The 13,810-nt window shown below is 37.5% G+C and overlaps 2 protein-coding genes across 2 annotated transcripts in view; both read left to right on the top strand.

Moving 5' to 3' along the window:
- The first annotated feature begins 933 nt into the window (after positions 1-933).
- On the top strand, positions 934-9,809 carry LOC127419807 (respirasome Complex Assembly Factor 1-like). The gene is made up of 4 exons (XM_051661558.1): positions 934-1,193; positions 5,913-6,016; positions 6,101-6,230; positions 7,966-9,809. The coding sequence occupies exons 1-4, from the start codon at positions 1,086-1,088 to the stop codon at positions 8,005-8,007; spliced, it is 384 nt and encodes a 127-aa protein (XP_051517518.1). The 5' UTR covers positions 934-1,085; the 3' UTR covers positions 8,008-9,809.
- A 2,141-nt stretch (positions 9,810-11,950) lies between these two features.
- The window catches only part of LOC127419783 (probable ATP-dependent RNA helicase DHX35), a 38,339-nt gene continuing 36,479 nt past the window's right edge, over positions 11,951-13,810 (top strand). Inside the window, exons 1-2 of the mRNA XM_051661507.1 lie at positions 11,951-12,022; positions 12,442-12,569. Of these exons, the coding sequence (XP_051517467.1) occupies positions 11,983-12,022; positions 12,442-12,569 (168 nt within the window). The 5' untranslated portion in view covers positions 11,951-11,982. The remainder of the gene's footprint in view (positions 12,023-12,441; positions 12,570-13,810) is intronic.

Genomic DNA, 13,810 nt, shown 5'->3' with positions numbered 1-13,810 from the left:
TTTATAAAAAATTAAAAAAGTTTAAAGACTCTAAAGCATGGTTGTGTAATAGTAGTGCAGCTGAAATTAAAGGATACTCATAGTAACTAAAATATGAAAGTTAAATGAATTTTAAAACGTAAATATTGTTTAAATTTTATTCTTTATTTAGAATTTTGTTTATAATGTAATTACACTTTTTTAGTATGTATAAAAATATTAAATTATATTTTAAAATAAAAATACGTACGCATATTTATTTATATAGATATAAATATAAATGTAAACAAAATATTAAAATAGTGCAACTACATTTCATCAGAGATTATTAGCAGAGACGGGCCACTTCTATTTTAATGAATGGGAGAAATTGGAACGCTCAACCAAGGAGCTCTGAGCACCCAACGGTCAACGGATGTAGAAAGGAAGTCCCGCCTTACAGGTAAAAGAGCCAATCACCTTTTAGATACAGACATCACCTGTCAGTCAACTTTAGAATGCGCATGCGCATTAGCTATAAATCCAGGAAAATTGCGTTTTATAGCGTAATATGAGGTAAAGAAACATAATTTATGATACCAGTATTGTCAGATTCTATTGCTGATTTGAAATATTTTTTTGATCGTAATCTTGACCAACCGTTTTTGAGATTTTTGTCTTTCTCCATTGAAGTAGATAAGAGCTGCACTGGCATGACTGGAAATAGCCTCCCGAGAGCGTTCCAAAGTTGGCCGACAGTGGACTGACTTGCTATAAAAACTTTGATTTCATTCATGTTTTCATTCATTTAATGGCACTCTTCATAACTCACCTGCAGAGGGCGCACGGTGATTGGCCGCATCATGGGACGCATACATGGACGCATGCGCCTGTTCTGCGTTCTCATTGGCTAATCGCGGAGACGTCGCATTCGCTCATTGGACGCATCGGCAAGGTCATGAGTTGCTTACGCGTGCGCAGTGTTAGTGTCCTGAGCTTTATCAATGTGGGGCATTGAACAGTGGATGTGAACGACTGCAGAGATCTCTTATAATACCAATCAAGTTTGTTCTCTTCAGATCAAGTTTAATTCCAGACCCGGATTGAGTGTGGACAGACTGCACATCATGACGAGCAGCTCGAAGCGGAAAGAGGAGGTCCACGTGCTAAATGGAGGAGTCAAGCAGTCCACATGGAGCAAAGCTATCAGCTGTAAAGCAGTGTGGGAAGAAAAGGTCTGATATATTGCAATCATATCATTATATCTACATATCATTATCATTAACATGTATTGTAATGTGTTCTGGCATGTATAGGTGTGTGTATGTGAGTGTTAAAGATGTTCATTGTTAAGGGTTTAGGTGTCATGTCCAGGGATTGGGCTCTTTAAATGACTAATGATGCCATGTGTTGCACAGTGATCTTACTGTGCTTCATATCCAAAAACATGGTAATACCATAATGCCTTGATCAGAAGCACTGTATTACCATATTTCATGTCCAAAAATCATGCTATTACCATGGTACATGTCCAGAAACCATGTTATTACGATGGTACATATCCAGAAACCATGCTATTACCATGGTACATATCCAAAAAACATGTTATTACCATGGTAAATGTCCAGAAACCATGTTATTACCATGGTACATGTTCAGAAACCATGGTATTACCATGGTAAATGTCCAGAAATCATGCTATTACCATTGTACAAGTACAGAAATCATGCTATTACCATGGTACATGTCCAGAAACCATGCTATTACCATGGTGCTTGTCCATAAACATAATACCATGGTGCATGTCCAAAAATCATGCTATTACTGTGGTACATGTCCAGAAACCATGTTATTACCATGGTACATATCCAGAAACCATGCTATTACCATGGTACATATCCAAAAAACATGTTATTACCATGGTAAATGTCCAGAAACTATGTTATTACCATGGTACATGTTCAGAAACCATGGTATTACCATGGTAAATGTCCAGAAATCATGCTATTACCATTGTACAAGTACAGAAATCATGCTGTTACCATGGTACATGTCCAGAAACCATGCTATTACCATGGTACATATCCAGAAACCATGTTATTACCATGGTACATGTCCAGAAACAATGCTATTACCATGGTACATGTCCAGAAACAATGCTATTACCATGGTACTTGTCCATAAACATAATGCAATGGTGCATGTCCAAAAAGCATGCTATTACCATAATACTTGACCATAAACATAATACAATTGTGCATGTCCAAAAATCATACTATTACTGTGGTACATGTCCATAAACCATGTTATTACCATGGTACATGTCCAGATATCATGTTATTACTATGGTACATGTCCAGAAACCATGTTATTACCATGGTATTTGTCCATAAAAATAATTAAATGGTGCATGTCCAAAAAGCATGCTGTTACCATGGTACATGTCCAGAAACCATGTTATTGCTGTGGTACTTCTCTAACAAAACATAATACAATGTTGCATGTCCGAAAATCATGCTATTAACATGGTACATGTCCAGAAACCATGTTTTTACCATGGTACATATCCAGAAACCATGCTATTAACATGGTACTTGTCCATAAACATAATACAATAGTGCATGTCCAGAAACCATGTTATTACCATGGTACATGTCCAGAAACCATGTTATTACCATGGTACATATATAGAAACCATGTTATTACCATGGTACATGTCCAGAAACCATGTTATTACCATGGTACATATATAGAAACCATGTTATTACCATGGTACATGTCCAGAAACCATGTTATTTCCGTGATACTTGTCCATAAACATAATACAATTGTGCATGTTTAAAAATCATGCTATTACTATGGTACATGTCCAAAAACATAATACAATGGTGCATGTCCAAAAATCATGCTATTACCATGGTACATATCCAGAAACCATGTTATTGCCATGGTACATTTCCAGAAACCATGTTATTGCCATGGTACATTTCCAGAAACCATGTTATTGCCATGGTACATATCCAGAAACCATGTTATTACCATGGTACATATTCAGAAACCATGCTATTACCATGGTACATATCCAAAAAACATGTTATTACCATGGTACATATCCAGAAACCATGCTATTACCATGGTAAATGTCCAGAAATCATGCTATTACCATTGTACAAGTACAGAAATCATGCTATTACCATGGTACATGTCCATAAACATAATACAATGGTGCATGTCCAAAAATCATGCTATTACCATGGTACATGTCCAGAAACCATGTTATTACCATGGTACATGTCCAGAAACCATGCTATTACCATGGTGCTTGTCCATAAACATAATACAATGGTGCATGTCCAAAAATCATGCTATTACCATGGTACATACCCAGAAACCATGTTATTACCATGGTACATATCCAGAAACCATGCTGTTACCATGGTGCTTGTCCATAAACATAATACAATGGTGCATGTCCAAAAATCATGCTATTACCATGGTACATATCCAGAAACCATGTTATTACCATGGTACATATCCAGAAACCATGCTATTACCATGGTAAATGTCCAGAAACCATGTTATTACCATGGTAAATGTCCAGAAATCATGCTATTACCATTGTACATGTCCAGAAACCATGCTATTACCATGGTGCTTGTCCATAAACATAATACAATGGTGCATGTCCAAAAGTCATGCTATTACATGGTACATGTCCAGAAACCGTGTTGTTACCATGGTACTTATCCAGAAACCATGTTATCACCATGGTACTTGTCCAAAAAACATAGTACAATGGTGCATGTCCAAAAATCATGCTATTAACAAGGTTAATGTCCAGAAACCATGTTATTACCATGTTTAATGTCCAGAAACCAAGCTGTTATCATGGTACATGTTGAAAAACCATGTCATTAGCATGGTTACATGTCCAAAACCATGTTATTACTATGGTACATGTCCAAAAACCCATGTTATTACCACGGTACAGGTCCAAAAACCATGTTATTACCATATTACATGTAAAAAAAACATGGCAATACTATGGTACCATGTTCAAAATCCTGACAAGTTATGCAGGTTTAGCACACAATGTTGTCAGGGAAACATGGGTTTCATAACAAGAGTAGTTATCTGATGTCCTGGGCCCGTATACACAAAAAATCTTATGGTTAAATGTAGCTCCTAACGCGGAAATTTAGGAGCAACTCTTAAAAATTAGGGGCGTGTCACTACTAATTTTCGGACTCCTAAAATTTTCATCTAAGAGTAATTCATGAAGCATTTTAACACTATAAGTAGCTCCTAAACCCACGACAGCTTAGAAGTCCTCCTGAGGACTTCTAAATCCCTAAGAGTGACTCAAAAGCTATCCGAAGCTGCTATAGTCAATCCACATTAAAAACAATGAATTAGATTATTATGATATTGACCTTTTAAAAAGTATCGCCTGAATTACAACTGAGTCGATGTATTTAATAATATAACATTATAATATTATAAATATTATTATGTTGACATTGACCTTTAAAAAAGGTATTGCCAGAATCGCGAGGGGTGTTTTCAATTATTGTAAACTTAAGAGTTGCAGGTCCCTCTCCCACAAACTGAAACCACCCAATTACACTGGAGGTAAAGTAATCCTGACCACATGAAAATGAAACTGTGTAGCGCGGATGATTTGGGAATTTCTGTCATTCGTCATAAGAATAATCTATCAAACTATACACAGATGAGCCAAAACATTTTGACCACCTGAATAATATGCTGTTGGTCCTCCGTGTGTCGCCAAAACATTATAACCACTCACAGGTGAAGCAAATAACGTTGATCTCCTAACAAGGCCACATGTCAAGGTCTGGTTAGATTAGATGGTAAGCGAACAATCAGTTCTCGTAGTCAATGTTTTGAATGCAGGAGAAATGGGCAGGAGTAAAGACCTGAGTGACTTTGACAAGGGCCAAATTGTTATGGCCAGGTGACTGGGTCAGAGCATCTCTGAAATGGAAAGGCTTGTAGGGAGCTCACGGACAGCAGTGGTGAGTACCTACAGACAGTGGTCTGAGGAGGGACAAACCATAAACCGGCGACAGTGTGTTGAGCGCCCAAGGCTCATCAATGTGTGAGGGCAACAAAGCCTATCCCGTCTGGTCCGAACCGACAGCAAGTCTACTGTGGCACAAGTCACAGAAAATTTGAATGATGGTTATGGGAGGAATCTGTCACAACATACACCCTGCTGCGTATGGGGCTGCATAGCTGCAGACCGGTCAGAGTGCCCACGATGACCCCTGACTACCGTAAAAGTGCCTACAATGGGCACGCGAGCATCTGAACTGGATCGGGGAGCAATGGAAGAAGGTCGCCTGGTCCGATGAGTCCCGTTTTCTTTTACATCATGTGGATGGCAGTGTACGTGTGCACTGTTTTCCTGGAGATGTGATGGCACCAGGATGCACTGTGGGAAGACGACAAGCCAGTGGAGGGAGTGTGATGATCTGGGCAATGTTCTGCTGGGAAATCCTGGGTCCGGCCATTCATGTGGATGTCAATTTGACACGTGCCACCTACCTAGTGGATATACAGTATATATTGTTGTCTGTCTTCGCTGACACTTAGCAGTACTCTGTCTATCTATCACTGTGGGCGATTTAAAAGAGCGCGCTCATGAAATGTGATGTGATGTAATCCATATCAGCGAGGTCAACTCCACCTTACTCTTACATTAAGATTTATTTAGTAAAACTTGCCCTTAGCAGTTTTGTGAATAGGTTTAAGCAAAGACTCGCTAGGAAATCTTTGGAGAACACCTAGTGGTACAATAAAAACCTTTGTGAATACGGGCCCTGATCTTGATGTAAACATGGCAAAAGTGATGTTTGTTATTGTTGTCTTATTCATTGATTTTAATTAATTCCTTAATGTCCCTTTCTATTGATCCGTTTTCACTGCAGGATGAGTTTTTAGACGTGGTCTACTGGTTTCGTCAGATCATCGCTATCATACTGGGCGTAATATGGGGTGTTGCGCCACTGAAAGGGTTTCTGGGTATTGCAATGTGAGTACTGCAATCCTTAACTGAAAGTGATCTTCATGAAATCATCAGTGATTTATGATTGGCTGTCTGTGTTTATTTCCTCAGATTCTGTGTGATCAACGCAGGTGTTCTGTATGTGTACTTCAGCAGTTTTCAGCAGGTGGATGAGGAGGAGTATGGAGGGACATGGGAGCTCACTAAAGAAGGATTCATGACTTCATTTGCTTTGTTTCTGGTGGGTTTATTCTCATTCTGTATTTGTTATATTAACTAGAGTGTCCTAAAATAATATATATCGCCTTTACTAAGATCTGAATCAATACATAAATGAATTAACATAAAGGTATAAGCTTTGATTTACCTAGAAGCAAATGTAGGTGTCCTCGCTGACATTATACATGTATCCTCTCTAAGTACCTCGTCTCACTATTACAGTTGTCCCGGCCACAACGTTTTATTTTATTTTTTTTTACATTTTTTGGATCAATTCTATAAACTTTTGTTTAAGACTACTCAAACACACATTACTCCCCTAGACTCTTGTTGGAAAAAAGCAAACACTGAGAAATGGCGAACAGCAACAGTTGCTAAGATAGGATTGGTCTGAAACGCTTTTAAGGTGGGGCTTAGCGAAGGGTCAGTTGAGTTTAACTTGTATTGAATCTGGAATATTCCTTTAAATTATGTTTTAAAATGACAGTGTAGCACATTTTAATCCCTAATTTTCATTCCTGTAATAAATTCTCATTCTTGTTACTGTAATACTGTAATAATCATCCTGTCTGGACACATTTTATTATTATTGAAATCGGCATTAATTAAATTCAGTACACCAAATACTACCATGATGTACTTTCTTTTTTTTTCTTGCATTTACGGTGAAGATGTGCTTAACTATCTTTAAAATAATGTTACAATGCAAAAAGACTCTCATTGGCCATAAAACTTTATGCAAAATATAATTTCTCATTTCAATATTAATTTCTTTAGTTTTTGTGGTGAAAATGACCCAATAATTTCTTGATAGTTTTGTGAGATTTAGAACATAAATGGAAATGTGACAAACGTAGCTTGAGTAGTGCTGTCAGTCGATTACATTTTTTAATCGTGATTAATCAAATAATTTTTCATAGTTACGATTAATCGCAGATTTTAGAAGTGCTGAAATTTGACTCATATATATATATACTTCTTTTCCTGTCAAAATTAATTTAGAAAAGAAAACAGTATGTAACAATATAATGCTTTATTAACATTTCCCAAACAAAGCCTTCCACAGTATAAAGATAAAAATACACTAAAATATCACCAATTCAAGTATCATTAAATGTTTCCCAAAGTCTTTGACTAATTGAAAGAACTAGTCACCACATATGTTACATATTCATTGCAATGGGCATTAATCCCTTAAACTCTCATCCTCCACAGTATTAATCTGCCAGCGGACTGTGGCTTTCGACTTTGCTACAGCAATCGGGAATTCGAGTTAGGGTGACAGAGTCGCTTTGAACTCCACATGAAAAGCTCTTGCAGACAAAAATGTCTTGCTGCATTTTGGTGATAGTTAAGATTTCACTTGCTTCTGTGGTAATTAAAATCCACCTTACATAGGCTGAAAAATACTTGATTTCTGACACAAGTCCAATCTGGGCTTGTTTTGTACATCAAATAGCATTAAGAGCTCCTTTCTCCATCACTTTATCACTGACACTGAATAACTGTTGTGTGTGTTTGTGGTTTGTGCATCGGTGTAATGACTCCTATAGCGGACACATCGCAAAAGTTCCGCCCTTCAAACCAGTGTTTATGCTTTAACGGTAAATGCGTAAATCGTGATTAAGAAAAAGTAACGCGTTTAATTTTTTGTATTAATTGTATATGTTAATGCGTTATTTGTGACTGCTCTAATCTCAAGGTATTTCTTCATAATGTAAACAGTCTGATAATACTGATTTGTGTTTGCCATGCAGGTGGTTTGGATAATATTCTACACGGCGCTACACTACAACTGAGAACACACCTGAAACCCGTAATCCTGGAGAGACAATGATGGACATTTTATTTAATGTGATGTGGAAGGGCTGGAGTGAGCTACTTTTCAAGGCATCTGTGTATGTGACCAGTAGCATGTTTGGGCCTTGAGGAACAGCTGCATTGTGGGTACACGTTCATAACCTTGTTGAATCCAGGGCTCATTGAATTTTAAGCTAATGTTGTCCAGTGCACTGCCACGGCTAATGGGTTGATAATGTTATTTCTGAGTTTCCTCTTTTTCTTGTTTGAATGCTGTCGTATCAAACACAATTTAACTTAATTTGATGTTTTTTTGGTTTGTTTGTTTCACAATTAGCTTACAACACACATTGTCTTACTCTGTTATGACCAGTAAATCAAATAGCAGCGTGTAAATTCTGTACAATTTCATTTTATCAGATCCGTAATGTATTAATGTATTTTTTATGTCTTGTCAGTGTAACACTTCTCAGTATTTTATAGTGTATTCATGGAAATGCGGATGTTCTGAACGCTTGTTATGATTAATAAGATATAAATGAGGCTGTAGAGAGACTATTTTCTGGCTGAGATGTTTTGGAGAGTAAAATTAAACATGGGCATTGTCTGCCCCACACTTTTCAAACGATGTTCTGATGGACTCAATAATTTTATCCATTTACTATATTTGTAAAACTGCACTTGAAAGATTCTTTGGTTTGTTTTATGACTGTATTTAGAGAAATCCCTGTCTCCAAATGACTTTTATATATCACCCATAATGCATAAATTTGGCGTTTGCATTCAATATTTGATCAAGGGTGGTTCCTTATGTTAGTTTTTATTCACATTGAACATTTATTAACCAACAACTGAACTCTGAAGTCATGTTCAGAGTGTGTTGGATACTTGAATTCCTTTCAGTCTGATATAAACATCTATGACAAAAAAAAACATGCAGTTTATTCTGTATGCATTACTGCATGGAAGTATTTGCTACTGCTTTACAGTACAATTATTAGCTAACATTGCATATAGGCAAACTTTTAAACTGTAAACATAATACAGAAATATCCTCTGCTCAATAAAGTTACATTGATAAGTAACATTATTACACTAATTCAGCTAAAAGGGATAGTTGACCCAAAAATGAAAATTCTCTCATCATTTACTCACCCTCATGCCATGCCAGATGTGTCTTTCTTTCATCTGCTGAACACAAAGATTTTTTAGAAGAATATATCAACTCTGTAGGTCCAGACATTGAAGCTCCAAAAAGCACATAAAGGCAGCATAAAAGTAATCCATGAGACTCCAGTGGTTTAATCAATATTTTCTGAAGCAATCCAGTCGGTTCGCTTCATGGTAATGAATTCCTAGTGCTTGACGCATGCGCAGAGTGCTAGATGACGCTAGGAAGTGTAATTGAGCCGCTGTCAAGATGTACAGTGAAAAAAAGAATTGATATTTTGGTCTGTTCTCACCCAAAACCGATTAGATCGCTTCAGAGGACATGAATTAAACCACTGGAGTTGTATGGATTACTTTTATGCTGCCTTTATGTGCTTTTTGGAGCTTCAAAATTATTATTATTATTTTTTGTAGCTGAACATGCATTGAAGCCTGAACGTTCCTTTGATTACAAAAAAATCTAACAAATAAAAACCACTGTAAATCACTTTTCAAATTATACTGTTTTATACGTTTTTTACACGTACAGGTGCATCTCAATAAATTAGAATGTTGTGGAAAAGTTCATTTATTTCAGTAATTCAACTCAAATTGTGAAACTCGTGTATTAAATAAATTCAATGCACACAGACTGAAGTAGTTTAAGTCTTTGGTTCTTTTAATTGTGATGATTTTGGCTCACATTTAACAAAAACCCACCAATTCACTATCTCAAAAAATTAGAATACATCATAAGACCAATAAAAAAAACATTTTTAGTGAATTGTTGGCCTTCTGGAAAGTATGTTCATTTACTGTATATGTACTCAATACTTGGTAGGGGCTCCTTTTGCTTTAATTACTGCCTCAATTCGGCGTGGCATGGAGGTGATCAGTTTGTGGCAGTGCTGAGGTGGTATGGAAGCCCAGGTTTCTTTGACAGTGGCCTTCAGCTCATCTGCATTTTTTGGTCTTTTGTTTCTCATTTTCCTCTGACAATACCCCATAGATTCTCTATGGGGTTCAGGTCTGGTGAGTTTGCTGGCCAGTCAAGCACACCAACACCATGGTCATTTAACCAACTTTTGGTGCTTTTGGCAGTGTGGGCAGGTGCCAAATCCTGCTGGAAAATGAAATCAGCATCTTTAAAAAGCTGGTCAGCAGAAGGAAGCATGAAGTGCTCCAAAATTTCTTGGTAAACGGGTGCAGTGACTTTGGTTTTCAAAAAACACAATGGACCAACACCAGCAGATGACATTGCACCCCAAATCATCACAGACTGTGGAAACTTAACACTGGACTTCAAGCAACTTAGGCTATGAGCTTCTCCACCCTTCCTCCAAACTCTAGGACCTTGGTTTCCAAATGAAATACAAAACTTGCTCTCATCTGAAAAGAGGACTTTGGACCGCTGGGCAACAGTCCAGTTCTTCTTCTCCTTAGCCCAGGTAAGACGCCTCTGCCGTTGTCTGTGGTTCAGGAGTGGCTTAACAAGAGGAATACGACAATTGTAGCCAAATTCCTTGACATGTCTGTGTGTGGTGGCTCTTGATGCCTTGACCCCAGCCTCAGTCCATTCCTTGTGAAGTTCACCCAAATTCTTGAATCGATTTTGCTTGACAATCCTCATAAGGCTGCGGTTCTCTCGGTTGGTTGTGCATCTTTTTCTTCCACACTTTTTCCTTCCACTCAACTTTCTGTTAACATGCTTGGATACAGCACTCTGTGAACAGCCAGCTTCTTTGGCAATGAATGTTTGTGGCTTACCCTCCTTGTGAAGGGTGTCAATGATTGTCTTCTGGACAACTTTCAGATCAGCAGTCTTCCCCATGATTGTGTAGCCTAGTGAACCAAACTGAGAGACCATTTTGAAGGCTCAGGAAACCTTTGCAGGTGTTTTGAGTTGATTAGCTGATTGGCATGTCACCATATTCTAATTTTTTGAGATAGTGAATTGGTGGGTTTTTGTTAAATGTGAGCTAAAATCATCACAATTAAAAGAACCGAAGACTTAAACTACTTCAGTCTGTGTGCATTGAATTTATTTAATACACGAGTTTCACAATTTGAGTTGAATTACTGAACTAAATGAACTTTTCCACGACATTCTAATTTATTGAGATGCACCTGTATGTACAATTTACAAATTAAATTACAATTTTACATGTTGAACTGTACATTGAACTGTAGATTCAGTTTCTTAATTATAAATGTTATTATAAAGTATTTATTATTATTAACATTACTACTACTACTAATACTACATAAAAATATCTGATGCAAAGATTCTTTTATTTACTCGAAAACAACTTCCGCGTTTTTGTCATTTCAGAGAGCGAAAAACTAGCGTGTTACGACAGTAAGTCACCGTTTGCGGAAACCATACAAATGAATGGGGAGAGCCGTAAACTGACACCTACCTGTCGCATAATTGTCCGTATTTTCTCTTAAAAAACAGAAATGTATCATAGTAAACTCCACACATAGTTCACTTCAAAATGATTGTTTAGTGTAAAACACTCTGAAGATTAGCGGACAGGTGGTCAGTTTATTAAGTGATAAGCTGTTTCCTCACAAAAGCAGTTTATTCAGCACACTGAAGCATCTCCTCCATAGACATCCAATAATAAAAAAAAACGGCCTCTTGTCTCCTCGCCAGTGTTCCGCCGCCTTATGCTATTTTATACTGAGATTGTAGGTTTTTAGTAGAAGGGCTCTGAATGATGTTTTTTTTTTTAGTTCGTCTGGTCTTTGTCGCCCTCTAGTGTTCAGATGAGAATTTACGTGGTTTGATGACGTCACTGACGCAAATGACGTAGTGCATCATGGCGGCGCCCCACTCCACCATGCAATTCTGGAAACCCGGTAATATTTACTTCATTTAGCAGAACAGAATTATCATTATATAGTAATCAATATAATTTTAAAGCGTTTTATGAATGCATAGTAAATGCATTCAGCAGCAGGGCTGGTATGTGTGTGTGTGTGTGTGTGTGTGTGTGAGAGAGAGAGAGTGTTGCTGAAACGTTATTGATGCGTTAGTGTGTGTTACTGCAGTGGTGCATGAGTATAACATGATCACGTGCCGTATGCATCATATTACAGCAATATGAAACAATGCATTATTTTAACAGTTATTACACTGTCCTGCACTTGACTGACATGATGAGATGATGTATGTTTTTGTGTCTCATAAAATGCATTGATTATGATGTATTACACAGAATGAGATGCTGTCAGTGTATTGAGTGTTGTGTATATGGTTGATGTGTGGGCTCTTACAGGATCAGAGGCCCCCGGTGTGTGTGAGGAGAGAGATCTGTCCACTGAGACCACCGGCTCTCCCGTCATCTATAACCCTCACACTGCTCTCTCTATAGAGAAACAGAGACAGAGACTGCCAGTGTTTAAGGTACCACTGACAGCCACCCCACACAATGAAGAACTACACTTGCACAAAGTATTTTTTTAGTTTTAAGTTTTTTTTTCTAACTGTGCAAAATAAAAATAAACAAATAAATAAAAAAAATTGGTGAGTTCCAAACTATATTTAGTTTGAAACAGTGTTTATGTCTAGAGACAGTTAGCCCCACCAAAAGCGTCTGTCTGACGCATGTCAAATTAAGATATTTTTATTTCCATAGCACTTATCACAACACACATCATTTCAAAGCAGCTTTACAGAGAATGATGCTGTGACAGCAAATGAGGCTGTAATGTCTTATAGTCCTCACTGTGCAGTTTATACAAATAGTGCGACTGAAAATTATGCCTTAAATATTATATGTCTTTAGACCCCCAGTAAGCAAGCCACATGCGACTGTGGCAAGGAACATGAAACTCCATAAGCTGTTAATTTATGGAGAAAAATAACCTTGGGAGAAACCAGGATCAACTGGGGGAGCCAGTTCCCCTCTGTCTATAATGCCAGTATTAGTTATAGATGTGTAGTACAAGTCTTGTTTTATGTGAGTAAACTGAGTGGATGTTGGTGGGCAATGCTTAAAACTAAAGGATTTTGTATGAACTGTAAGATGCATGTGTACAGATGTGTACAAGAATGCATTCTGTAAACATTACTTGAGATAGTTCACCCAAAAATGAAAGTTCAGTCATTGTTTACTCACCCCTGTATTGTAATAACCCTATATTACTTTTCTTTCTTAACACAAATGGAGAAATTGTGAAAAAAATTTTGCTCAGTGATGTCATACAATGGCAGTTTATGGTGACCACCTCTTCACACTTCAAAAGAACACAAAATTATCATTCAAAAGTCTAATAAATTATTCTATTAGACTCATGATTGTTATGAAAGCATACGATAAGGTTTGGTGAGAAACATACTGAAATCTAACGTATTAAGCAAAAATCTTGACCGACGGTTTATCTCCTGTGCGCGTTAATGAGAGTGTGAGAGAGCAGCAGAATACACAACTCCTGTTCGCGAGATGGGGCGTTCAAGAGAGAAGCCGCTTTGTTGTTGGTGTAACTGGACCACTAGAGAAATTCACAACAGAAAACACAACACAGCTGCACACAAACCAGACAACCGACTTAAACATGTCTGAAGAGTCAAAAAGTTTGAAGTCAAAAAGGAGATGGGCAGCAGATAAAGGACGGGCAAGGAGGAGGCGGGAACCGGCTGAACAG

This window comes from Myxocyprinus asiaticus, chromosome 29 (assembly GCF_019703515.2).
Source record: "Myxocyprinus asiaticus isolate MX2 ecotype Aquarium Trade chromosome 29, UBuf_Myxa_2, whole genome shotgun sequence".
Lineage (NCBI taxonomy): Eukaryota > Metazoa > Chordata > Actinopteri > Cypriniformes > Catostomidae > Myxocyprinus > Myxocyprinus asiaticus.
Note: the sequence above shows the minus strand (reverse complement) of the source record. Positions and strands in the feature narration are given on the sequence as shown.